Source organism: Marmota monax, unplaced genomic scaffold (genome assembly GCF_021218885.2).
Source record: "Marmota monax isolate L192 unplaced genomic scaffold, Marmota_monax_Labrador192_F-V1.1 WCK01_AAM20220418_F8-fsc00017, whole genome shotgun sequence".
Taxonomy (NCBI): domain Eukaryota; kingdom Metazoa; phylum Chordata; class Mammalia; order Rodentia; family Sciuridae; genus Marmota; species Marmota monax.
Genome location: NW_026695241.1, coordinates 6,587,897 through 6,614,738, shown reverse-complemented (window position 1 = coordinate 6,614,738; position 26,842 = coordinate 6,587,897). Strand labels below are relative to the sequence as shown.

General features: G+C 40.8%; 1 protein-coding gene across 3 annotated transcripts in view; it reads left to right on the top strand.

The window, feature by feature from the left end:
- The window catches only part of Tdp1 (tyrosyl-DNA phosphodiesterase 1), a 77,572-nt gene that overhangs the window by 28,079 nt on the left and 22,651 nt on the right, over positions 1 to 26,842 (top strand). For all 3 annotated transcript variants that reach the window (XM_046440674.1, XM_046440676.2, XM_046440675.2), the window contains exons 12-13: positions 890 to 956; positions 2,256 to 2,363. In XM_046440674.1, coding sequence (XP_046296630.1) covers positions 890 to 956; positions 2,256 to 2,363 — 175 coding nt within the window. The remainder of the gene's footprint in view (positions 1 to 889; positions 957 to 2,255; positions 2,364 to 26,842) is intronic.

Genomic DNA, 26,842 nt, shown 5'->3' with positions numbered 1-26,842 from the left:
AAAATGAAGTCCATTGACAACTAAAAATTTATTTTTTTAAAAAACCCTCTGGAAGTAGCTTATTTTTGAGAAGTCCAACATGCATTCAGAAAATCACTGATGAACCTAAGTTTTCTTCCTTTCAAAGATGAACAAAAATTGGTTTCTAATTGTGTTTCCACTTGCAATTGTGTCTTTATTCTCTTTTCAAGAATAAGACTTTTGGGATCCCTTTTTTTTAACCCAAACTAGTTATTGAATGTTTTAATTTATTTTCCAGTTCTTCTATTCTTTAAGAATCTGTTCAGTTAGTACAAAGCCTGTTTGAAAATAGCCATGCATAAAGGCAGAGTAAACAGGCACATATGTTGTCATCAGAGGCTACCTCCTCAAGTGTCCTGGTCTTGGGCAGAAGCAACTGATGTCTGACCTGATAAAGACAGTGGCATGAGTCAGGATTCTTTCCATGTCTTTTCTAACACTTCAGATCTGTTATTCACTTGACACCACTGAGTGATTAATGCCTTTTTCTTTTCAGATTGTAAACATTTACTGTTTAAATGTTTTTTATTACTAAGAAAGGAAACCCCATAAGACAGTGTACCTAAGGCAAGTATAGACATTTTCTTTCACAGAATTATTCCATAATATGAAATAATGGAAGCAGTTGTTTTTTATATATCTTCTCACTGTTTATTATAGATTTTCTTCTTTTTTATTTTTTTATTAGTTGTTGATGGACATTTATTTATTTTTATGTGGTGCGGAGAATCAAACCCAGTGCTTCATATATGCTAGGCAAGTGCTATAACACTGAGCCACAACCCCAGCCCAATATAGATTTTCTTAATGGGGAAGCTTCACAGTATATTTCATGACATTTATTTGTTTAATTTTTCTCTTTGAAAAGCTGGAGGTTCTCTTCCCTATAGCATCCAGACAGCTGAAAAACAGAATTGGCTACATTCCTACTTCCAGTAAGTGATTGGTTCAGAGTGCTGCTATTACTTCTTTAGAAATAAGAAAGCTATTTATGTCAGTCTATGTTTTAAAAAAGAATCTTATATAATGTAGCTATATTTTTTCATCTACATATGTTAGTGATAGAAATAATTTAAAATAGGGTCTTAAAATTTTTTGGAATAGGTTTTTAATACCAAAGAGTAAAATTTATCTCTGTGAGGTTTCTATTTTAAATATTGGTATGCAAAGAAAAAGATAAATAAAAGATCATGTTGGGTAGTTTATGATTTTTATAAGCAGTACTTTAGTTCACTTTTCCAAAATATAAAATGTAATTATTCTTCCTGTGCCATCAAATTATGTGTGGCCAAGCTTGCTGAGGCCAAAACCCTGTGCCACTGTTGCCTGGGATATAGAACAGTATTTGATGTGTCACGGGAGTTCAGTCAATAGTTGATGAGTGGAAAGGGAAAGATATGCCCTTGTCCTCCTGTGGCTATAGCACTTGCTCACCTGCATGTTCTAAACCTGTCCATTCCACACTTGCTTCAATGGGGATTTATCGTTGGACAGTCAGAAATGAAGGCAGGTTTACATTTCAGCAGCTTTCAGCTGAGATTCAGGATGTCATCTCGGAACCTTTTTTAGTACTTTTCTGGAGAGATTGTCCTTACAGAAGACATTTCTGTGTGTTGAGCTCCTTTCAGTATCAGATTACTAAATTCGTTTTGAGTGAAGAAAGCAGTGGACCCGCCTAGTCCTGATTCTTGGAGACCACCTGTTACCTTGAAGGAACATCCTCTCCTACTCATAGTAAGAATCGTTGCTTCATGAGAAGGGCCATTTATTCCCATGGAAAATTAGTTTCCCTTGCTTTTCATACATTTTGACAGACTTCGTTTTGCCCACTTTGTGTTTTTCATTCGACAGTCTTTTATGAAGTTCTGGTTTAGTAGTGCACAAGGGGACTGTGACTCCTGCCGTTAGATTGTGGTCCAGCCAGGGAACATGCACACATGCAGCAGAAACACAGCAGAGGTGACATACATGCATGGGTGTATATGTGTGTGTTCATCGCAAAAAAAAAAAAAAGATGGAAGATGGTAAATTTTCCTTTTCTACATACCTTCTTTTTAAAATGAGCATACATCAGACTTTTATCTGAATAGAATTTAATAAACTATCACAAGTTCCAGAACTGTATACTTGGTATTTTCAGATTATAGGATTTTACTTTTCATGCAGTTTCCTAATGTTAGAATTATGATGATTTGTATTATTTCTAACCAGTGATTTGTGTCTCCTGTCACTAGCACGTGGTCAGCCGACACATCTGGCCGCAGCAATGCCATGCCGCATATTAAGACATACATGAGGCCCTCTCCAGACTTCAGTAGAATTGCTTGGTTCCTTGTCACAAGGTAAATGCCATTCTATTCTTGCTGGGAAGAATTTTTACAATGTGTTTGTAATGCCTGCTCTGAGTATTGAAGGGATTTCTAAAAAATGATCGATGAATTGATCATCATTAGTTCTCAGCCTGTTGGATCACATGAATCTTATTTAAAGGAGGCCCATGACTAATCCCTTGTAGAGTATGTGATCATGGCCTGATTGCTTGTAATTCTAGATGCTTATAAAATTTGCATAAACTTTATCTTTACTTCTGTTCTTTTTTTATTGGTGCATTATGTTTATACATAATGGTGGGATTTGTTGTTATATATTCACACATGCACATAATGAAGCAGTAATATTTGGCCAATGTCACTCCCCTGCCTTGACCCCTCCCTCTCGTTCTCCCACTCCCTGGTCCCTTAACTCTATTCTACTGATATTCCTTTGATTTTCATGAGATTTTCCTTCCTCCACCTTACTTTTCCTTTTTCCTCTCTAGTTTCCACATATAAGAAAAGATATATGACCCTTGACCTTCTGAATTTGGCCTATTTCACTTAATATAATGGTCTCTATTTCCATTTTTCTACAGATGACATAATTTCACTTCTTTATGACTGAATGAAACTATTGTGTATATATACCACTTCTTCTTTATTTATTCATCTATTGTTGGACACCTAGCCTGGTTTTGTAGTTTGGTTATTGTGAATTGTACTGCTACAAACATAGAAATCCATGTATCACTATAGTAAGATGATTTTCATTTTTAAGGATAAATACCAAGGAATGGTATAGCTGGGTCATATGGTGGTTCCATGCCTAGTCTTTTGAAGAATCTCCATAATAATTTCTGTAGTGGTTGTACTAATTCACAATCCTATCAGCAGTGTAAACATGTGAACAAACTTTTAAACAAAAGCGTCACTTAGAAACAAAACTAGTTTGCTAGTTTATGGAAATTGGTAACAATTTCTAATGACCCAGAGAGCATGGTTGATTTAGGCCCCATGCAAGAGAAGCCTTCCTGAAGGCATTTGAAGCATCATAGCATAATGGAAAAACTTAATTTTATTGAGTACTAAAAATAAGTACTCAAGATGCTGCAGTCATTTAGTAGCTCTGTGAACTTGGCAAATTTATTTAATCTGAGTCTGTTTTCTAGTCTTTAAAAAGGGGGAATTGATGGCTGCCTTTGGGTTACTGTGAAGTTAATGAGATGCTAGAGCTCAGTGCCCAGAATGTGACAGGCCCTCTGTCAATGGCAGCTGTGGATTATGTGTGTTTAATCCCCCACATCTGTGATAGTGACAGGTGGGCAGGGGAATTGGGACACTTTTCTGTGGATCTTTAAAAACAGAGACTTTGCTTCTAAAGAGAGAGGTTTCCTGGATGTGAAGACCTACACTATCTGTTCCCTAGGTAGGGAACAATAGGAGGTGCCAGGGAAGCCAAGGCATAGGGTACATGTGGCTACCCTTTGGTCAAGAGATGTCAGCCCTGGTTGTACTGAAGAATGCAAGGGGTTTGTTAACCCTGCCACCCAATTTTACTTCAAATAAGAACAGTTGGTCAAGTTATTACACATATTCTGAAATTAATGTACGAGAAATTCTTAATGACACCTAACCTTCCATAAAGTTAACCAACAAGAACATGAGGGACCTGGATATTCTAAGAAACCACATATCATTGTCAGCTCATCTATTTGTAATTGTCCTTTAAACCAAGTCTCTAAGTTGCAAGTTAAAAGAAAACTGGCTTTTGATACTGGTTCTGCCATATGGTCTATATGTGGCCGTCACCAACTGTATACTCTTGGTGATAAACTAATAGAACTAGGTGAAGTAATCTGCCCACTACGAATTATAAAATGCTGATTGGAAACAGTTTTCCAAGTAGTAGATCGTCATACACCCCATGACTCTGTTGTTTTATGTTTAGTACCTTAAATGATGTGATATTTTCCTTCATTTATGTGACAGAATTTTCTAAAAGTTTGGGTCATGGGGCATAGCCCATTATATTACTGAGGCTCTTACTGAAATTAGGCTGCTTGCATTAATATTGAATTTGAAGACTGCACTTCGAACTTTGGCTAAAATCCTCTTATTAACTTAGCTACCTTCATCAAAGTGCAGTATGAGCAATATAGAGAAATACCAAATATTTGTTAGAAACTGATCTTGTTGAGCATCCTTATTTTTCTGGTTGGGAATACTGGAGCTCAGAGAGGTTAGATTAAATTAAACATATAGGAGTGACTAGAAGTGGTCTTCTTCTTCTCCTTCTCCTCCTCCTCTTCCTTCCTCTCCTCCTCCATCTTCTTCCCCTCCCTCTCCTCCATCCTCTTCTTCCTCTCCCTTTTCTTTTCCTCCTTCCTATGCCTCTCCTCCTCCTTCTTTCTCTTCTCTTTCTCTCTCTCTGCACCCCCCGCCTTTTTTTTTTTTTTTTTTTTTTTTTGCTATTGGATAGAGTTTATTCAAGATGTAAATGGATATCTCTGTGTTCTATGTAAGAGTTCTCACTGTTGGTCTCTGAGGTTTGCTAAAGATGGAAGTCCTAATGCTATGATCCTAAGGATAGGGAAGAGAGGCTATTTGGAAGTCCAGTTGTAAGATGAAAATGGAAAGGATGGATCTAGGAAAAGTAGGGATGATTACTCTTAGGCTTCTGTATTATTCAGGATTCTCCAGAGAAACAGAAACATACATAGCCTGTTGGATTTATTTTAAGGAATTGGCTCATGTTATTGTGGAGGCTGGCAAATACAAAATCCATAGGGCGAGCTGGAAGCTTAGAGGTATTGTAAGACTTGATATAGCAATCTTGAATCTCTTTCTACTGTATTGGAAAAGTTGAACTTAATGTCTGTTTGGAGGTTGATTCTCCTCAACATGGAATAAAGAGGTAGATGCACTTCACAGAAATTTCATTTGTTTAATTGATCCTGTTTCAAGGACATTAATGGAAATTGAGATTAAAGTAGCCATATGAAAAATCCTTATCCATAGGCAAAGTTTTAGTATTCTGGTTCAGTGGCAGTTTGTCCTTGGCCCTGGGGACACAAAGATCGAGGAGGCATGTTGTGACAGTGTACCCTTGTTGTTTGACTATGTGAGGACCATGGTAGAAGCGCCATTAGAGATCATTCCTGGTTGAGGAGGAGGCCGTCAGTGAGAGCTATTTCAAGTGGGCCTGGAAGGGGGCCCCAGAAGAGGCCAGGAGGACTGGCTAGGAATCCAGGCAGGGACAGAATCCACAGAGATGGGAAAGGATAGGAGGCTTTTAGGGAACACCTGAGTGATTCAATGAAGCTGGATAAAAGAAAAAGTTCAGATAGTTTTAGAATTGGTTTTCCAAAACCAGGGTCCTGTGCATTCTTACAGTTAAGTCACAAAGCATCTACTGTCGATTTATCACTTAATAATTATCTGTCTTATACTGTGTGAACACCTGCTTTAATATTGACTGGCTCTTACTAAATTAATTATAACTATTTGAAGTTGACCAAGCACCCTTCTGAAATGCCGATTTTCCTCATTATTCTATGTTCAGAATCCCCCACGTACCAGACTCCAAAATCCAGATGATCAGTTTGGCCTTTGGGCCCTAGCCACACCGTTTCCACCTTTACTATCCAGTAATTTCCAGGATGAACTTCCAGAGCAGCCAGGCCGCCCCTTGACCCCAGAATCATCCCAACAGGAGCCTGTGTAGTTCCCTCTCCTGTCCCCGTCATTGTTTCTCTGCTCTTCAGTTTCATTGTTTCTCTGCCCATCTTCCAAGGCATGCTCTGCTCTCCTTTCTTCCTGGAGGCTCTGCCAACATTGCTGGCCTCTCCTTCTCCAGGTCCCTAGGGTGCTTTTAGCCCTTCACAAGCCCGGGAAGGCATCGCCTCTGCCTCCTCCTGCCTGTGATCTCATAGAGCAGGCGCAGCGGAGCTTTGGTGTTGTGAGACAGCACCGGGTGAGGTGACTGCGTCACCATCAAGCAGCATCTTGCCTTGACCAATTTTTCACCCTCTCTGAGCCTCAGACTCCTCATCTACACAGAAGCTGTGAGAGCAAGAGAGGCCAAGCCTGGTTACTTGACCCTGGGCTTGTGAAAGTTCAATGTGATAAACTCACTGATGAAGAAGAATAGGGAAAGAACCTCAGGACAAGTGACCAGGTTACTAGTGATAATCTGATACGACCACTCCATGTTGACTTCTCAGCCCACACATTGCTGCTTCCAACAAGTTCCTCTCTTCCAGGCAGAACTGTCACGTGAATGTGTCCCCAAAGGTTCATTTGTTAGAGATTTAATCCCAATGTCATAGCTTTGAGAGGCAGGACCTTTAAGAGGTGACTAGGCCACCCTCCTGAATGGATTAATGCCATTATTGCAGGAGTGGATAGTTGTCATGGGAGTGGGTTTCTAATGGAGGATGAGCTCGGGCCACTTCCTTCCTCTTCCACTCTCTCCCCCTCCCCCCTCAGACCCCTGCTCTCAGCACAAGGTGTACTAAGGCCTGTCTCTTCTGTGCGCTGCGCTGCTCACTGCAGAGCTCAGCCCAAGCTGCGCCTCTGCGCCTCTCCCCTCTTCTTCCCACAAGAGCTAATTCTGTTTTCATAAAAGCCCAGGTTACCACACACAGTCACCAAGGACTGTCCAGTTCCCTCGTCATGACGATGCCTTTGCTGCTGCGTCTCAGGCTCACCCTCACAGAGTCCTGCCCTCACAGGCTCCTCCAGCCTCCACCAGCCAATAATGAGCTCATTGGATGAGGGATCAAGTCGTCCTCTTATTACTTCTTCATAGTCAACATGGATTTCTTGAATGCTGGTGACATAATGGGCAGAGAATACATGGGTGATAAAACAGTCTGCATTTCTTCAAGAAATCTAACTAGCTCTGGATACAGGTTCTATAAGAGATGCTGTGAATCAAAATTTAATGGGACAGGCCCCTGTTGCCCTAAGGGTGCCAGTACAGTCCTACAAAGCTCAAGACACCGTATATTCTCACTGCACCATATTTGAGGAATGAAAGATGCGCACAGTGAGATTCACTCCACAGCAGATGGTCAGGTGCCCTCCCTGTGTGGGCACTGTCTACAGCACTGAAGCCGAGGGCAAGGAACCCACTCTACCAGGGCTTTGGCTTCAGGCAGAGCAAGGAAGGGTGCAAACAGCATACACACCAATGTGAAAACTCCAGGTTAGGACAGAACCAGGTGGGCAGTGTGTTGCAGCATATCTGTAGGGGTCAGAGAAGATGGCCTCAGGAGCTGATGTTTAGGCTGAGGCTGAGTGACAAGAAGGAACCAGCCCTGCACAGCAAAAACACCTGGGCATAAGGACCAGCTGGGAAAGCCCTGGTTGGTGAGTGTGGAGTTTGGGATACCCCTTGTGCAGGTTTGCTGATGCCAGCTAGGTCACAGAGGGCTTAAAGTGGAGTGATATCATCTGATTAATGTCCTGAAAGCTAGGTCAACCTGTTAGATGGAGAGTAGATCTTGGCGGGGAAAATTCTGGACACATCCAGGCCCATTGGGAAGCCTGAACATATTCATGTTCCCGGAGAAGAGCTGGTGGATGGAGGCTGTGTTAGGAGGTTGTGTTGGTGGGGTGGGGAGGGGGTTTACAATCTGCATGGTTTAGCCTCTTGCCATTTGTGAATCATGGAGCCTCACCAAGCTCATTTCCTTAAATATGAAGGCAGGATATGAAAGCACACCAGGACTTACTGAGGGTTTGAGATCAGTTCTCCAGAGCACTTAGCTCCAGGCAGAGGTCAATGTTCAAAAATTGGCACTTGTCCTTACTTAAGGCACACTCTTAACTATAAGGAAATGGTACTTAGAATAAATCAAGTATCTCATCATAATCTCATAAAGTAGCACCTGCCCTAACAATGGTGGGGTAGTAACACTTCACGGTGGCCCCTCAACCTTCAAATTCACACAGTGGCAACAAGAATCATGGTAACTTCAGAAACCCTTGTCACACCCTTGAGCCAGTCCCCTGGTTCTTTTCAGACCCTCAGTCACCTGGGAGAGCTCCATCAAAATATCAGGCCCTTGCCATGCTTAGGGGGAAAATGCCATTTCTGCTTTGCAGAATATAAAGAAAGGAGCCATCAACACAGAGCAGCCTGATGCACATGATTCTGATGCTTCACCTGTGTGCCCTCCTTGAGCATCGGGAGGTACTGTGAGGTCACATCCTTTCCTCAGTCAAGGAATAAGGCTGCAAATTGGGGCAGCTCCACTGTTACTTAGCACATGTAGTGCCCACAGCCCAGGAATAGAGGATCAAACAGGAGCTTCCTGCCCCACTGGAACCGCTTTGAATGAGAGATTTAGCAACACGTCAGTCACCTGTGTTAGTTGACTGTCTGCAGTCGCAGTGCTTCCCTACCTGTTCTGCACAGGTAGACTCACCTGGTGAAGGCTTAACTTTCAGTCTCCTAGTTGTCACCTTGAGCCTGGCTTCCTCAGAGACTCCCAGCTTCCTGAGCCCAGGGGCTTCCACGACACCCTGGACTTTCTGCATCCTCAGGGTTCCTTCCCCTCCCTGGTGGCTGCTTGTGTAACTATCTGGCTTCCCTCTGGACTGAGGCCACACCCGAGTCTGTCTTGTTAGCGCATTCCAGCACCTGGCAGAGCGCCTGGCACGTAGGAGGCACTGGGTACAAATTTGTTAACGAGGAGGCTAATGAAGGCTGGGCTGAGGTGGGAACTGAGAAAATGCTGCATAGACATTGTGTGCAATGGAATAGGAGTGAGGCCTCAAACAATTCCTAAGCTGAGGGTGTGGCTGGCAGACAGCTGGGGTTGGTCGTGGACACCAGTATAGATGTCAGGAAATGGAACTGGTTTCAGGAGGATGGTGGTGAATTTAATTGCTGGCCTGGGCATATGGCAGAGTAGTAGAACACTTGCCTAGTGTCTATAAGGCTCTGGATTTGGTCTCCAGTACCAAAAAAAAAAAAAAAGTGTGATTACAGGTTTTTTTGTTTGTTTGTTTTTTGGTTTTTTGTTTGCTTTTGTTTTTTGGTATTTTCAGTTGTAGATGGACATGATACCTTTAGTGTTTTTTTCTTTATTTTTTTTTGTGGTGCTGAGGATTGAACCTAGTGCCTCCCACATGCTAGGCAAGCGCTCTGCCACTGAACCCCAGCCCTAGCCCACAGATTAATTTATTTTAAAGTGCAGTTGTTGGTTGGAGATGTACCCAAAGGTCTGTTGTGTATGTAGTAGATTTTGGAGTTCTTCCCAGTGCTTACACAGCCTTCGTGACTTTCCTGGAAGATAGTAAAGTTGTTGATTCCTGGGCATCAAGCAACATTCAGGAAATACATAACAAGTGGGCTTTTCACATTTACCCATGAATTGAAACCAAGTTGTTCACCCTGGGTTGAGAAGGCAACTTACTACCATTAAAAGATCTTCCTTCTACCAAAAAAAAATTTTTGTTGTTAAACGTTATTTAAGTTATACATTCTATTTAACCATTTATTCAAAATGCATCTGTTGAGCTCCTACTATGTACCACATGTTTCCAGAAGCTGGGAATAAAATAATAAAACACAATGCTTGGCCTGATTCTGGTGGTGGGAATTACACAAAAATAAACCAAATTTATTTACTTATGTCAAGTAGTGATAAGTTCTATGGATAAAAACAAAGCAGAAAGATAATTTAGATGTACAGTCCTTTATTCAAATTCCCCGGGACCAGATGTCTTTCGATCTTTGGAGTTTAGGAAGTTAGCGTGGTATGCAGCATTACTGGTGCTGTCTGCACTAGGACTTCATGGTAAACATTCCAGAAACAGCCTTATGCTGTTTTTGCTACCTAATGAATTAAGATCAAATTTTGCTGTCAAATGAAATGAATCTTAACAGATGACTTCAAAGTCATTTTAAGTTGCCTTTAAATGTTCAGAGACAACACCAGAGTTGTCACTATCATTAGAAAGCATAGAAGAGCTAAACAGGGTACCCAGAAGCCCAGGTCCCCAGCTCCAGCACCCATACCCTCAAGCACCATGGAGTGTAGTGAGGATTGTGGTAGGGCATGGGGCTGCATTAAATAGGAGAGTCAGGGAAGGCCTCACTGACCTGGAGACACTGAAGTGGAGGCCTCAAAGAAGAGACAGCACCATGAGAGTAGACACACTGCTGAGGGAAGAGGTCAGACGCTGGCGTTTGCTTTGAGAAACAGCAGAATGAGTGCTGGTGAGTGAGTGGGGCAGGAGAGGTGACTTCAGAGCCTTCACTGGTGGCCAGGCTTCACCTGCTTTGGGGCCAAGTTGCCACTGGCTTCTCCTAGGGTTCCTGAGGCTTTATTAGTTGGGGGTCTATGGAGAACACTGATTGGAATAATTGAGTGCTTTTTAAAGTACTTGTTTAGTGAGACATTCTAGAATAAGGTAGGGTTTTAATATAGTCAGTTTATCTTTTACTCAATTAGTGTTTCTCTCAACAGGGCAGTGCTGGCGTTTTGTTCAAAGTAATTCTTGGTTGTGCAAGATTGTCTCATGTATTCTAGTGTGCTTAATAACCACCTGGCCCCTACAAACTAAACATACCACATCCGGGTGGAAGTAAAAAAAAAAAAAAATAGCCTCATCTACCTCTAAACATCTCTAGATTGTTTGCCCCGATGGATAATATTGGCATCTTCGAGGATAAGTGCAGAACTTTTAGGCAACTGACTTTCGCAGACTGCTGTCTTTCACATAATGTGCCTGCCTACTTCTAGTCCAAATGAAGCGAGAGGCCTAGCAAAGCTAACAGAGTGGCAGGCAGATTATATTTTAAGAATTGGGCTTTAGTCAAAGCTAAACTAAATAATCAAAAACCATGTAAGTTTAACTTATTTTCTAACTTTTCTACTTCGATTTGTGTTACTAATCCATGTTTAATGTTCTTGTTTGGGATGAATAACTTCTTTCAAACAAAATTAAAACAAATTATCCAGCAGGGGTGTGTAATAAACAAAACAGATAAGCAATATGAATTTTGACTTTTAACATAATAAATATACTTTTCTAAATCTAAAGAAGTGTTGTCCCTCAAGATCACCTTTTGACACTAGGAATCCAACCAGAAATACTGCCATTACTTAAATTGTTTGGACTAGAATCTCCTTCAAAGTGAATTTATATGACATGTTAACGAATAGGTGTCATTTCTTTGATTTTGGCCTTGGATTCTTTTTTTTTTTTTTTTTTTTTGCTGCTTTGTAGTAAGTGACCACAGACTAAGGGGCTTCAAATGATGCTGTGCTTTCTGTGGGTCAAGAGCCTAGTGAGCTGGTCCCCTTAGGATCTCACCAGGCTGAAATCAGAATGTCGACCAGGTCTGAGCTCATCCATGCTTGCTGGTTATTGGCAGAATTCAGTTGCGTGTAGCTGGAAGGCTGAGGTTCCTGCTTTCTCATTGACTATCAACAGGCTGTCCCAGCGAGGAAGCTGCCCACAGAGCCACTCAGCATTGCTGTTTGCATCTTGAAAACCAGCAAGAGAATCAGGAAGGAAGGACACTGGCCCACCCAGGATTACTTCCATTTTGATTAGCTTAAAGTCACCTGATGGTTAATCTAACAGTGCACATGAAATCTCATTCTAATAACAAATCTTGCTTACACTCAAGGAACAGGGTGATAGAGGGCTGGGGCCCTATAGGGAGCTTGGGGACCATCTTCCAATGCTTCCACCCATAGGCCTTATTTGGTGTTCATAACCCAGATTGATTCATCCTCTTGTTCTCCCAACTTTGCCTTGAAATAATTTCTTATTGTTTCCAGAATGGAGGTTTATTTTCCATAGATAAGTAAAACTAGCCTTGAATATGCTCAAAAGAGTGGGCATCTGGCTCCCAAGGCAGTTGAACTTGGAGTGCAGCACTATTCTTTGTGTGGAGCCAAAGGGAGGCAGCTTTTTTGACGTGAGGAGTAGCCCTGTAGCAGGACCACACTGAAGAACTGTATTCTCTTGGGTGTGTGGAGTTGTTAATAGTATTATAAAAGTTAGAGTTCCAAAAGATCGGCTTTCCTAATCCGGAAAGATCCATCAACTCAGAGGTGCACTTTGTAAGTCTCCTGTGCTGTGTGCACATATACCACCTGTTACTTCTCTACACATCCTCCTAATGCATGCTGGCTTCTGATCACACAGAATTTGTTTTATCCAGTTCATGGTTCACTAGTATGAAACATCTGGATTCTGAATTTCAGAGTTTATAATCTTATACAAAAATTTTTTTTTCATTTCTCATTTCTTTCTTTTACATACAAGTAAAGCATAATTTTTATTCTCATTATGTGTCATGATTGCAGTTCTGACTGAAAGCATGCTTTGTAGATCCTGGGTCATGTTTTAGTGTATAGTTGCCATAGTTACAACACCACTGAGAATCATAGATCTGCACTGAAATCATTTTTAATGAAGTTTCTGTTTTATTGGACCATCTGCATTAAAAGTTTTATTTTTTCTACTTTAAGAGAAAATGAGCTTTATCATATCTCGTTTCCAGCAAAGCACTCATCCTGACTTTGGGTGATAATTCACTTAATGTTTTGTGTTTCTGCCAGATAAATAAAGTGCCTAGCACAGTGCTTCGTCTATAGAGACTTAGCAAATTTCTAATGGATGAGTTAGAATCCCCTTAACTGCAGTTCATGTTTAAACTGCTTCTAAGATTTTAAGTTTGTTTTTCTTTTTATACTATCTGGAACAATTATGCTTCTCCTGCAGGGTCACCTTAAGTGTCCCCCTTTGAATAAAACTTCAGGTCAACAGACAGAATTCCTGATTTTTTTCCTTTGTGTTCCTTTTACATCTTTGTTGGCCCTTTCATTCTCTTTGCTCGAGAACAGCTGCCTGGTCCTTTTCATCTTCATATCATGGGAAATGTGGTACTGCAGGTTTCATCATTGTACAGACCCTTGGAGTGCTGACGTGAATCTTTATGGCACAGCGTGGTCAATCTACATTGGTCTCCGGACACAGGAGTCGTGGTGAACACAGAAACATGAGGCTGCTGTCACTTAATACAACATATTGCTTTCCAGTAACCTTTTTTTTTTTTTTTTTTTTTAAATAGGAGTACATTCTAAAAAGTGTAATATAGTAAAAACACAAGCCAGTATACATGATCATTAGTTACATTACCATTACCAGCTGTCATGTGCTATAATTAATTGCACATGCTGTGCTGTGACGCAGCTGGTGGTGGAGACATGCTTACACCAGCACCACCACAAGTACGAGTGGTACCTTGTGCCAGCTTTGCCACAGCCACAGCATCACTAGCTAGTGAGATTTGTTCAGCTCCAGTATAATCCTCAAGGTCTACCATCTATATGTGGCCCATTGTTGACTGAAATATTATCATACAGTGCCTCACTGTATTTGAATGAGAGCCCTTTAAATGTTTTTCTTTGAGGTAACAGATGTAAAAGTATTAAGAGGTATATAAAGGAAGTTTCTTTCCACTGCTGTGCCCAGCCTCCATAGTCTTCAACTTGAAACCATAATTACCAGTTCTTGGGTTTGATAGAGTTTAACTCAAGAGCATTTTCAAGCTCAGGCTCCTTAAATGGTGATAGGATCTGGCCAGCTAGCATATTGTTGAGGAAATAACCTGAGACAGATCCAAGTCCCAATATGGATTGCTACTTACTAGTTTTGCCACTTAAATTTCAGAAAACTCAATTATCATATGAACTTTTATATGATTTATGGAATGCTCTAAGGTGGAAGATGGAAAGTGTATGTTACCTATTAAATTGTATGATGTAGTTAATAGTTAATTGCTTAGTGTTTAGTGGCTCAGAGTCATTAGGCCTGTTGTAATTTACAAAAGCAACTCATATAGCCTTTATCTTTTTTTGCATATATAACACATTGATGTTAACATTGATGATATGTAACTTAAATTTGTAGATACAGCCTTTTCTAAACTCAGTATGAGGTTAATTTGAAAGTTGGTGAAAATTATTATATTAGGACAAGTATATTCAACCAGATGTCTGTGTTCAAAGGAACTTCAAACTAGCAGTTCAGCTTGAGCTTTGTAGCATGTTAAATTGGTTGGTGAGTTTCTCTTTTGTCTGGCTGCTTGCTTTTATGGCAAGTTATTTATTATTTTAATAAGATTTTCCTTCATCTGTTTGATCCTGCATGAGATCACCCTATGTTTGATGAGCAGCCTGTTGTGGAAATCAGTGAGACACGGTGACAAATACAGTTGGACAACCAGGCAGGAAGATGAGCTTTCAGAAGAACGTTGGCTCAGGAGATGGCGCCTAGGTGTAATTGGCAAACTCTGTGACAACAGTTACGGAAGCTGTGCATTGTGGGAGGCAGGAAGCAAGGCAGATGCTGACACAGTTGCCTAGCAACTGACAGGCCGTGTGGCAGTCAGGGATGAGCAGAAATGTTGGTGCTGCCACTTTGGGGAGAAAACGAGACAAGTGCTTGACTATAAAATTGCTGTGGCTTTTTGAAGAAACATAAAAGACATTCTCCCCTCCTCTGCTTCTCAGTATTGCTGTGCAGTTCTTCTCTAATGTCTATGCCTTTGATTCCGAAGCAGTCTTTTTTTTTTTCCTCCTTTGTCTGAGTTTTTTAGTGAAAATCAAGTTGGATCACACACAAAAATACTTGTAGATGTAATTGGGTAGACTGGGTTGCCTGGCACTGCAGCACCAAGATAGTGAGATTCGTTGTTATGCCTCATGGACTTTGTTACAAATAATGGTTATTTGTATTAGAGCCGGCAGATGACTTCCTTTGTGTGTTAGAAATGATTCAAAGACATTCATCACCCTCACTTTCTTGCATTCTGGTACAAACAAATCAAAAAACAGAGAGTGCCCTGTTCCATGCCCATGAGCAAGTTCATCTCCAAGCCTGAGACTCCTGACCTAGGCCCGGTAGGCCCCTTTGTACTCTGGCACAGGTGAGCCTGGCTCGGGATGAGGTTCTATTTGGGAGTCCCCCACCAGGGCCCAGCCACAAGAGAAAACTCCTTAATCTTGGTAATGCTTATGTAGTGCTTACCATGTGCTGGCTAAGTCCTTTTTTATACTAACTCATTTAATCTTCTCAATTAGGACCTAGGGATTAGGCTTATCCCCATTTTAGGGATGTGAAAACTGAAGCATAGGGAGCTTAAATGATGGGCAAGTGGGCAGAGCAGAGATTCAGATCCAGATAGTCTGATGTGACTATTTCTTGCCGGGGCTTTGGTTATGGATGGCAAACAAGACAGCCTTAGTCCTTGCCCTCAAGGAACTTACATTCTGGTTGGCATAACCCCATTGTCCCTCTGCTTTGGGAGTAGCACTGCAAACTAATCCCCTGGGGAGAGCATGTGGCTCACATTCCCTGCAGCCCCACCTCCTGGAGCAGCAACTGCCAGTCTTCACTCCAACCCAGCAGCCAGGCCGGGCCTCCTGGTCCTCTCCTGCCCTCCACCCAGAATGCCCTGCCTACCCTCCCTTTCACCATGACATGTAAGATTTCAGATTCTGCCTTTTTTTTTAAAATTTTTATTGTTGGTTGTTCAAAACATTACATAGTTCTTGATATATCATATTTCACACTTTGATTCAAGTGGGTTATGAACTCCCATTTTTACCCCGTATACAGATTGCAGAATCTCATTGGTTACACATCCATTGATTTACCTATTGCCATACTAGTGTCTGTTGTATTCTGCTGCCTTTCCTATCCTCTACTATCCCTCCTCCCCTCCCCTCCCCTCCCCTCCCCTCCCCTCCCCTCCCCTCTTCTCTCTCTATCCCATCTACTGTAATTCATTTCTCCCCCTTGTTTTTTTTTTTCCCCTTTCCCCTCACTTCCTCTTGTATGTAATTTTGTAAAACCCTGAGGGTCTCCTTCCATTTCCATGCAATTTCCCTTCTCTCTCCCTTTCCCTCCCACCTCTCATCCCTGTTTAATGTTAATCTTCTCATGCTCTTCGTCCCTACTCTGTTCTTAGTTACTCTCCTTATATCAAAGAAGACATTTGGCATTTGTTTTTTAGGGATTGGCTAGCTTCACTTAGCATAATCTGCTCTAATGCCATCCATTTCCCTGCAAATTCTATGATTTTGTCATTTTTTAATTCAGAGTAATACTCCATTGTGTATAAATGCCACATTTTTTTTATCCATTCATCTATTGAAGGGCATCTAGGTTGGTTCCACAGTCTTGCTATTGTGAATTGTGCTGCTATGAACATCGATGTAGCAGTGTCCCTGTAGTATGCTCTTTTTAGGTCTTTAGGGAATAGACCGAGAAGGGGAATAGCTGGGTCAAATGGTGGTTCCATTCCCAGCTTTCCAAGAAATCTCCATACTGCTTTCCAAATTGGCTGCACCAATTTGCAGTCCCACCAGCAATGTACAAGTGTACCCTTTTCCCCACATCCTCGCCAGCACTTGTTGTTGTTTGACTTCCTAATGGCTGCCAATCTTACTGGAGTGAGATGGTATCTTAGGGTGGTTTTGATTTGCATTTCTCTGACTGCTAGAGATGGTGAGCATTTTTTCATGCACTTGTTGATTGATTGTATGTCTTCCTCTGAGAAGTGTCTGTTCAGGTCCTTGGCCCATTTGTTGATTGGGTTATTTGTTTTCTTATTGTTTAATTTTTTGAGTTCTTTGTATACTCTGGATATTAGGGCTCTATCTGAAGTGTGAGGAGTAAAGATTTGTTCCCAGGATGTAGGCTCCCTATTTACCTCTCTTATTGTTTCTTTTGCTGAGAAAAAAACTTTTTAGTTTGAGTAAGTCCCATTTGTTGATTCTAGTTATTAACTCTTTTGCTATGGGTGTCCTATTGAGGAATTTGGAGCCCGACCCCACAGTATGTAGATCGTAACCAACTTTTTCTTCTATCAGACTGTGTCTCTGATTTGATATCAAGCTCCTTGATCCATTTTGAGTTAACTTTTGTGCATGGCGAGAGAAAGGGATTCAGTTTCATTTTGTTGCATATGGATTTCCAGTTTTCCCAGCACCATTTATTGAAGATGCTATCCTTCCTCCATTGCATGCTTTTAGCCCCTTTATCAAATATAAGATAGTTGTAATATTGTGGATTGGTTTCTGTGTCCTCTATTTTGTACCATTGGTCCACCCGCCTGTTTTGGTACCAGTACCATGCTGTTTTTGTTACTACTGCAGTTTCTGCCATTGCTGTCATCTGGGGCCCTGCAGAACAGCTTAGGTGCTTGTAGCTGCCTTTGCATCATCTGACACTGATCTCAGCTTGTGTCCCCTACCTCTCTCATTTTATTCAGCAAATGCTTATTGAGTCACTGTTCTGTACCAGGCTTTGCTGGGGGTGCCTAAAGCTTCAGTGCTCTTAAAATGCTTCTTCATTATGGCCATCCAATTCCCAGTTGCTAGTCAATATCTGGTCAGCTGACAAAAGTTTGTTAAGTATCCGACTCCTCTGGATCCTGCCCATCCAGGCTGTTCACACGAAACCCAGCCACTTCGTGTAGCAATAAGTGGATGCCACCTAGAACCTGAGTCATTTGTCTCTTTCTGTTGTTCCACATTGTTTTTAAGTCTTCTGTGGTCATTCAGGTTTTATTCATCTGTTCAGTCATTCGCAGATACACATTTCATTCCCACTCAGAATATGTGCTAGGCCTGCAGGCCATGCAGTAGTCTGCTGACTGCAGAGAGCCTGATCAGTGTGTAGTTGGGTTTCAGTGTGTGTAGATAGAGGAGTTTACACTGTAGCAGTTAAGGACATCCAAGGCAGTTCCTATAATAAGCTGCAGGGAAGTCAAAGAAGAGAGATCACTTCTGCCTAGAGTAACTAGATGAAGCTTCAGGAATTAGTACCTTTGGTGCTCAACAGAGCAGCGTTTGATAGGTGCTGCAGTTTGGAGAAGTGTGCCCCAGAGGTCTGCGTGGTAAAGGTTTGGTCCCCAGGTGGCCTATTGGAAGGTAGTGAATCAGGGGACCCAGTCCATTCCTCTTTCCTGCTCTGCTCTCTGGCCTTCAGATGAGCAGTTTTGTGCTACCTCGCCCTTTGTATCATGTGCTGCCTCACCACACATCCAAGGTAATGGGAAAACTGGTGATGGACTGGAACCTCCAAAACTGAGTCAAAATAAACTGTTTCCCTTTCATTGTCTCAGGTACTTTGTTATAGTGATGAAAAGCTGACAAACACAACAAGCCTGGCTGAGTACTTTATGTAGAAAAAATCACAACCTTGAAGTTCCCAAGACAAGGAAAGCTGGGGAGGTGAAGGGGCCACAGAGTTGGCACAGAGCGTTGTGTAGAGAGGGCTGGGAGAGAAGCCAGGGGTCGAGTGTGGTAGACTGCAGGCAGACGGGGTCGAGTGTGGTAGACTGCAGTTAGGGATCACTGGAGGTTTTTGGACAAGAGAACAAAGTGCTCAACAGTATTTTATTAAAATTACCAATAAGGTCTGTTATTAGGTCTTTATCATTGGTTTATTTTATTTTCATGATAATGCTGTCCTGTGCTTTCTGAAATCTAAGTAGTGCAGGTATCATTACCTATTTTATGAAAATAGAAATGGGCACAGAGGTCAGGCTGAATCCAGATCTTCTATTTCCTCTAAATCATACTCTTTAAGGAATTAGTTTGTGGGTTAGATTAGAGGGAAGAGTGCCGCAGTCGAGAGAACATGGAGGCAGGAAGGAAACCCTCCTGAGACATTGAGGCAAACCTCCAAGCGTGAATCTGTGGGACCTGGATGTGGCAGCCATGGGGAAAGGTGGGAGGGCACTCACATGCAGATACCAAGGCGGGGACCCGCCAAGCATGGTCACAGGCTGGGCAGGGAGTGAGGAGGGGCTACCTGAAGGGCTGTGGGCTCTGTTTTCCAGGCGCTGCCACACTAGGCTTTGTTAGCTTTCCTACCTGGAAAGGTGTTGGTGAAAATCTTGAAAAGCCTCCAAAATTGCAGGACTGTCTCCCAGCAGGCTGCACCACTGTGGAACTCAGGAAGACAAAGCCAAGGCTCTCCACAGCCTCAGGGGCTTTGGGAGAGAAGTTTTCTTCAAAAATTATTTCAGGGTCTCTAAGGAAAAATGATCAAGTACTGGCCATGCATCAGCCCTATCAGGCTTCCCTGGCTGAGGGAACAGCCCACATCTGCAGCCCCCACTCCTATTTACAGACGATTGCCGCCCCTCTCCAGGCCTCTTTCCCTCTCTGCTCATCCAGGGCTTGGGTTCAATCCATGGAGTGAACACTGTGTTCCTTGCAGCCCTGCAAGTTCTAAAAATTCCTTTCTGAGTCCATCACAACAGGCAGGGGGAGAGGAGGGTAGATATCTCCTTGGTTCATCCAGAGACAATGGCTTTTTGTTTGTTTTAAATGTTTCTTTTGAACAAAGAGGTCTCCAGGTTTAAAAAAAAAAAAAAAAAAAAAAAAATTAAACCATGGTAAAAGATCTCCCAATGCCCGTTCTAGCATTTCATAGTTCTGTTCAGAGTATTAGTGCTTTCCAAGCCTTACTTTTGCATTATGCTTTATAATTTTCTAAGCACTTCCTTGATTGTTCCTTCATTCCCCTTTATAACCCAGCACAGTGAGCAGATGGTGCCAAATCCATATCGTAGGTGGAGAAATTGGTTCTCAAAGTATGGAATGGCAAGGTAACAGAGCTAGCCAAAACCAAACCCAAATTGAAGTCAGTGGCTCTTTTCAAGTTCTTATATTTATTTTCTTTCCATCATAAGAAACACACCAAATAATGGAACATTTCAGTAGAAAATAAAATAGCAGCATTTGATTATCACATTAGTCACTATTAAATATACACTCAAATTATTTGATGTAATGTTCTAATACCAGTTCTGACCTGAAATTTGAAAAGCAATTTTGATCCTGCTGGACAGTAATTTTTGTCATTTGGATCCTCACTGCTGATGTGATGGCTTCTAAAGTCCTGATAGTTGCATTTATGGGGTCAAGGATGATGGATCCATTTAAAGACAAAACTGACAGGTAGGCTGCACTGTGCCATGGAATGCCAGAGGCTCCGCTGAGGACTCAGCGTGGATGTGAAAGACTTTGCTTGGGAGCCAGGAGTTGCCTGTGACAGGAACAAAGTGAGGTTGCAAATAGATTTTTCAGAATCCATTTGGGGATTTGTCAGAATTTTTACTTACAAACCCACGCCCAAGTGCTCAACTCCTGCAGTGCTCTGCTCTTGCTTATCTGTTTGAAAACATGGATCATAACCATTTTCATTTTTTTTTCCTGCTGATGATGTTTCTTTGCTAATACTGAGTATCTATAAGACTCCCACACTCAAAACAGCTGATGTGGTACATCACAAGATTGTTCAATATCTGCAGAATTGGTTTCATTTTATTACATTAAACCAATTACATTCTTGTTACTTTATCACCTGTAATAAAAATTGAGGAAGTGGGGTAGAACTATATTTTGTAAAGGAAGTTTTTTCAATTTCCTTTAAAGTAAAATGGGAGTTCACTGCGTTTCTGCTTTGTGGGCCCATGCATGCTAGGATTTAAAAATCAGTGATGTGATAGGTAGGGTGAATAATTTTTAGACTCCTCTATACCAAAACTCTGTAGGATTAACTTGACTCGGTTGGGTAGACTTGCCTTCCAGAGAATTTCATCACTTGATGAGTCAGACCAGAGAAAAGGACCAGAGTCACCTTCCATGTATTTAGCAAAATATTGATGACGTTGATGATAACTGACATTTATTAAGCACCACTGATGTGCCAAGGACCTTTACACAGTGGTATGATTCCCCCCTCAACTTTACAAGGCAACTTTATTACCATGCTTCACTGAGGTGAGCAAGGTTAGCACTAATTGTGATCAAAATGCACGTGAATTCAAGTCCTGCTCTTACCCACCATCCTACTTTGCCTGTATTTTGTGCTAAATTGTCAATAATTAGTCCTTTTCTCTAAATTCTGGTTTAAAAATCTTAAGTTCTCTAACTATAGTAAACAAAGTAGCATTAGCAAATTGTGTCTTCTTTCCCTGTGGGTTAGGTCCTTTTCTTTGAATTAATTAGATGTTTCTTGCTTGCCTAACATCTGTAGGATTCAGTGTTGGGAGCTAGAATAACTGCAGACAGCTTCCTTTAAGAGTTGGGGTCCGTGGGAGAGGAAAGAGCTCAGACATCTACAGGAGTGGGTATAGTGGAAGGCAAGATGGACAAAGAAATTATGTTTGCAAAAATTGGGGGCAACGATAGATAGGTCTGGAGGTACTCAGTGAATCAGTTCAGTAAAAAAGAGAAGTGTCACGAAAAGGCATAGTGGGAAATGAAGTTTAAAGCATTGATTCAGACAGCAATGGAGGGTACTAGATGCCAGGTTATGACATTTACTTTATGCCTAAGTAGAAAGGACACATTGATGCTCTCTGAGAACCATTGGAGGAGGTATGGAATGAGACATCTGAGATGGGCAGTCCATCTGGATCTGCATTCTAGAGTAAAAAGGACCCAAACTAGAGGCCCTTATTGGAAACAGAGGATGTTACAAGGGTAGAATAGAAAAATTGGAGCCTGGCATGGTGGTGAATCTGTAATCCCAACTACTTGGTAAGCTGAGGCAATGATCACAAGTTCAAGGCCAGCCTCAGCAACGTATCAAGATCCTGTCACAAAAATAAAAAGACTGGTGTGGTAGCTCAGTGGTAGAGCACTTCCCCGCCACATGCAAGGCTCTGGGTTCTATCCCTAGCACCACAAAGAAAATACCAATAGTAAAGTAGATTGGTAACTGGCTATACATGGTTGCCTATGGAGCAGATAAGCCCCAAATGCCTGAGATTTTTAAGCCTTATCAAATGAAACTGAAGAGATGGGAATTTAGGAAAAGACTGGTTTTCAGAGGGGAAGCCTTGCTGATCCTGTTTTTTGATGTATTGAGCTTGGGGTGACAGTAATATCCAGAGAAATCCAGTTTATTTGGAGATGCCAGTTTGGAAATTTGATAAGTCTAAATAGCAGATGTCAGGAATTATTCTTATCAAGGTGATGGTTACAGTTGGTAAGTGGAAAAGCCCCAAGGAAGAGGAAAGGGTAAGTTTAATGGACTTTGGCCATTCTAATAGGTATGTAGATGTATCTTGTTTAATTTGTAATTCTCTAATGACCGTGATGTGAAGGATCTTTGACATTTTTGTCATCTGTGTGTCTTCTTTGGTGAGGTGCCTGATCAGGTCTTTTGCCCATTTTTTAGTCAGGTTGTTTGATTTCTTATTGAGTTTTGAGAGTCCTTTGTATATCGTAGACACCGGTCCTTTTTCAGATCTGTTTTGCAAAAATTTTTTGCAGTTTATGTCTTGTCTTTTCATTCTCTTAACAGATTTATTCATGGAAAAGTTTTTAGCTAGGAATGGTAGTGCACGCCTGTAAACCCAGTAACTTAGGAAGCTGAGGCAGGAGGATGACCAGTTTGAGGCCAGCCTCATCAATTTAGTGAGGCCCTAAGCAACTTAGCAAAAGCTTGTGTCAAAATGAAAAAATAAAAGGGGTTTGGGCAGTGGCTCAGTAGTTAAGCACCTCTGGGTTTAGTCCCCAGTAACCCCCGCCCACATACCTGTGTGAAAAAAGAAAAAATTTTAATGACCTTCAGCTTACCAGTGTTTTCTTCTTTGGATCATGCTTTTAGTGTTGTATCTAAAAAGTCCCACATCTTCTATTATCTCCCTATCTTTGTTTTGTAGGCATGTCTTAAAAATCTAATCTGGTGATCTCTATTTTTATAAGTGACTTTAATATATTTGCATTCGGTGTCAGCACTAATGTTTTTCATTTTCTGTGATTTTACCTTGTACTTTTTAGTTTCCATGTTTTTCTTTCTCTGCTCCTTCTTTTTCTGACTTTTGATCCTGACCATTTCTTTTTCTTCTGTTAATTTGAAAGGTATAATCAATTTCTTATCTTAAACCTAAAATTGTTATTGCTTAAGAATGAAAAGTTAATCAGTGTTTTCTTCCTTCCTAGAGAGCCAAAAAACATGGAGATCTAATCCTAATTACCCTTCTCTACAGTTTTTATTTTCCACTTTTTTTTCCATCGTATTTTTAGATTTTCAAAATTAATCATTTTTATTATTATTTTTATTCAGTTCTTATTTACGTTTACCCACAGTTGACTTAATTTGTTCCCCTTTCTTCCTGGTGGCTCTGTCCCATCAAGTTTGTGGGATTTCCTGAATGTTCTCCTTTATAGCTATCTTGTAGAGAGGCCTTCTGTTGGCACTAAGCCAATAAGTTCCCTTTACTTGCCCTCATTTTTGAATGATAATTCAACTGGATTTGAAAAAGCTCTTCTCTGAAGAGCTTTTCTAATTGGCTTGTCAGCTTGGTCAGTGCTACCAAGAGAGGTCACTGGATAGTTGTCGTTCCTTTGTGGGAAACCTGTCTTTTCCCTCTGGCAGCTTTTGAGATTGTCTTTGTCTTGGTGTCCTGCAGTATAACTACAATAGATAAGTACATATATATTTATTTTTATTTAGTCTTATCAGGATTTATTATGTTTCAATCATTTCTTAGCACATTGACTCTCAGCCTTTTTTGAACTTCTCTTTTATAATTCTAATTATGTGCTCATTAGCACCTCTCTCTAGAGTGTGTGATTTTTCTTACACCCTTTGCCTCCTGAGTTGCCTTCTCCCTCATTTCTTCAGATCTTCCTTCTAGTTCATTAGTCTTGTGCTCAGATATGATTGTTATTTTATTCATTAATAGAGTTTTTTATTTTAGTCACTGTATTTTTCACTGTTAACGTGCCATGTGTTTCATGTTTTAGAGCCTAGACCAGAATCCAGCTGCCTGAATTCTTGCTCTATCATTTACTACCCATGAAGCCTTAGGCAAATTACTTAGCTTCAATTTTCTTACCTGTTATATACAGATACTAATAGTATAAATATCCAGTAGTTTAGAATGAGGATTGATAGAGTTAATGCCTGGCAGGTGGTAGGTACTGTATACTAGCTGCAATTGTTATCAAATTTGCTTTTTTCTTGCTTCATGTTTTCTTTTATATTCAAAGTACTTAAATATACTTCTTTTTCAGTTACCATCTAATTGACCAATCATCTGAAGTTCTTAGAATCTAATCCTATTTTCTATTGTCTTTTGTTCATGAAAAATTTGGATTATTTTTTCTTGTGTTTTGAAATCTGCTCTTATAGGTGTCTCTTCATTGTGGATTTAGCTATGAGAATTCTCTGCAACCTGAGGGGACCTCTGTACCTCCAGATTTTGTTTCTGGCCATCACTTCAAGAGTCTAGAAACAGGGTCTCTGTTAATATTTACCTTAAAAATAAATAAATATCTTGACATAAGGTGGGACCAATTACTGACATTCTGGTACTGAGAGACTAGATAGAGAAGAAAAGAAGTGACCAGAGAGAGTGAAAATACAGAGAAATCCAAAGCATATCAGAAGTTAAAAATACTCTATTTCCATTAAGCCAGGAATGGGGGACAGTTATAGTGGATGTTGCATCTGCTACTAAGAGATTGAATAAGATGGGGCCAAGGAAGTTTCCATTGGATGTGGCATTGTGGAACTTGACAGTGACTTTGAGTGATTTCATGATAATGGTATGGGAAAAAGTCTTATTGAACTCATATAATAAATTGAATACTAAATAAGATTCTTTGATGTATTATAGTGGCAGTTGTAGCCCATGCAATAAGACAAGAAAAATAAAAGGCAAAGGTTGTAAAGAAAGAAGCAAAACTATATTTGCAGATTACATGAGTGCATTTGCAGAATCCTGCCGCAGTCTGGCTGGGCACAATCAGGAGCCACTTGTCAAAAGAAACTAACTTTATTTTTAGAACCACACACGCCAAACAAAACAGCCTCTCAGGAAAAACCCTCAGAGCCTCAACTGCCACCACCGGCTTTCCACAAGCCTCTCTCTCCCACACAAGCTTCTCTCCACCTCCCACAATCCTCCTGCTCTTGAGGCCGATTGGCTGGGTCACGTGGGCGGAGCCAAAAAAGTCCCCCAATGAGCAGCTCCGTGGTCTGAAAGGGCAGGGAAACAGCCCAATGAGCATCACCGCAGAGGAGCCAATCAGCTAGATGTTGCTGGGGCCGAGGAGCCAATCAGCTAGATGTTGCTGGGGCCGCTGTGAGCCAATCATCAGCCAGCAGCTGGAAGTTTGCTGGGGCCCCTTTGGCTGTGGCTCTCAACATCATCCTAATCAATTTAATAGCATCAAATAACTAGAAATAATAATTTTAACAAAAGGTATATAAGATGTCTATACTGGAAACTGCACATAAAGCACTGTTAAAAGAAATACAAAGATAAAATATTTATGGATTAGAATATTCAATATTGTTAAAATGTCAGTTACTTCCAAAATTATTGACATATTTCATTACAGTCTCAATCAAAATCTCATTGGGCATTTTTATTAAAAAATCAAGCTGATTATAAAATATATTTGCAAATGCAAAGTATTTACACTAGCCAAGATAACTTGGGAGAAGAACATGTTCATTCCAAAATTTACATAAATATGCAAAGACCAAGACAGTTTTTAAGAGCAAGACTTACACTACATGATTTTAGGATTTATTGTAAAAACACAGTAATCCTGTGGTAGCAACATAGTAAATTCATCAGTAGAACAGAAAAGAGTGCAGAAATAGACAAGCATAATCAAAGATTTTTGACATAGGCACCAATCTAATCAAGAAGTGGTGCTAAACAGTTGGCTATGTGTGTTGAAAATAACTATGGGCATGAAGAAAATAAGTAACTGTGGTCCTCTCTTGGGCCATAAATAAAATTAATTTCAGACGTATGCTAGATCTAAATTTAAAAAAGCAACTATAAGCTCTAGATCAAGAATATGCTCATGACCTCAAAACAGGCAAAGATGTAGTTGACAGGACACAGAATACATTGGCAATAAAAACAAAAACAAAAGAAAGAAAGAGGGCTGGGGGTGTGGCTCAAGCGGTAGCGCGCTCGCCTGGCCTGCGTGCGGCCCGGGTTCGATCCTCAGAACCACATTCAAATAAAGATGTGTCCGCCGAAAACTAAAAAATAAACATTAAAATTCTCATTCTCTCTCTCTCTCTCTCTCTCTCTCTCTCTCTCTCTCTCAGAAAGAAAGAGAAATGTTGATACATTTTTGAACTTAAAAAATATTTTTGAAATTCAGCTCATCAAATGACACCATTTTGGGATAGATGGGAAGGCCTCTCTAAATAAAACCTCATGATTAGAAGTTACACAAAATTACAACTTAGGCAACTCCCCTATTCTCCCTGCAGAAAAGGAAGAAAGCAACCAAGAAAATGAGACTTTGCAGGTTTTCATTAACAGAGTTAACTGGGAAACATTGACAACATGATTGCAAATTATTCCCATTGTGTATGAGGCAGAAGAATGGCTACCCGAAGACATCTTAATGTTAAATTGTGTGGCAGAGAGGAGTCCCGGTGTCAGGTGTGATTCCGTT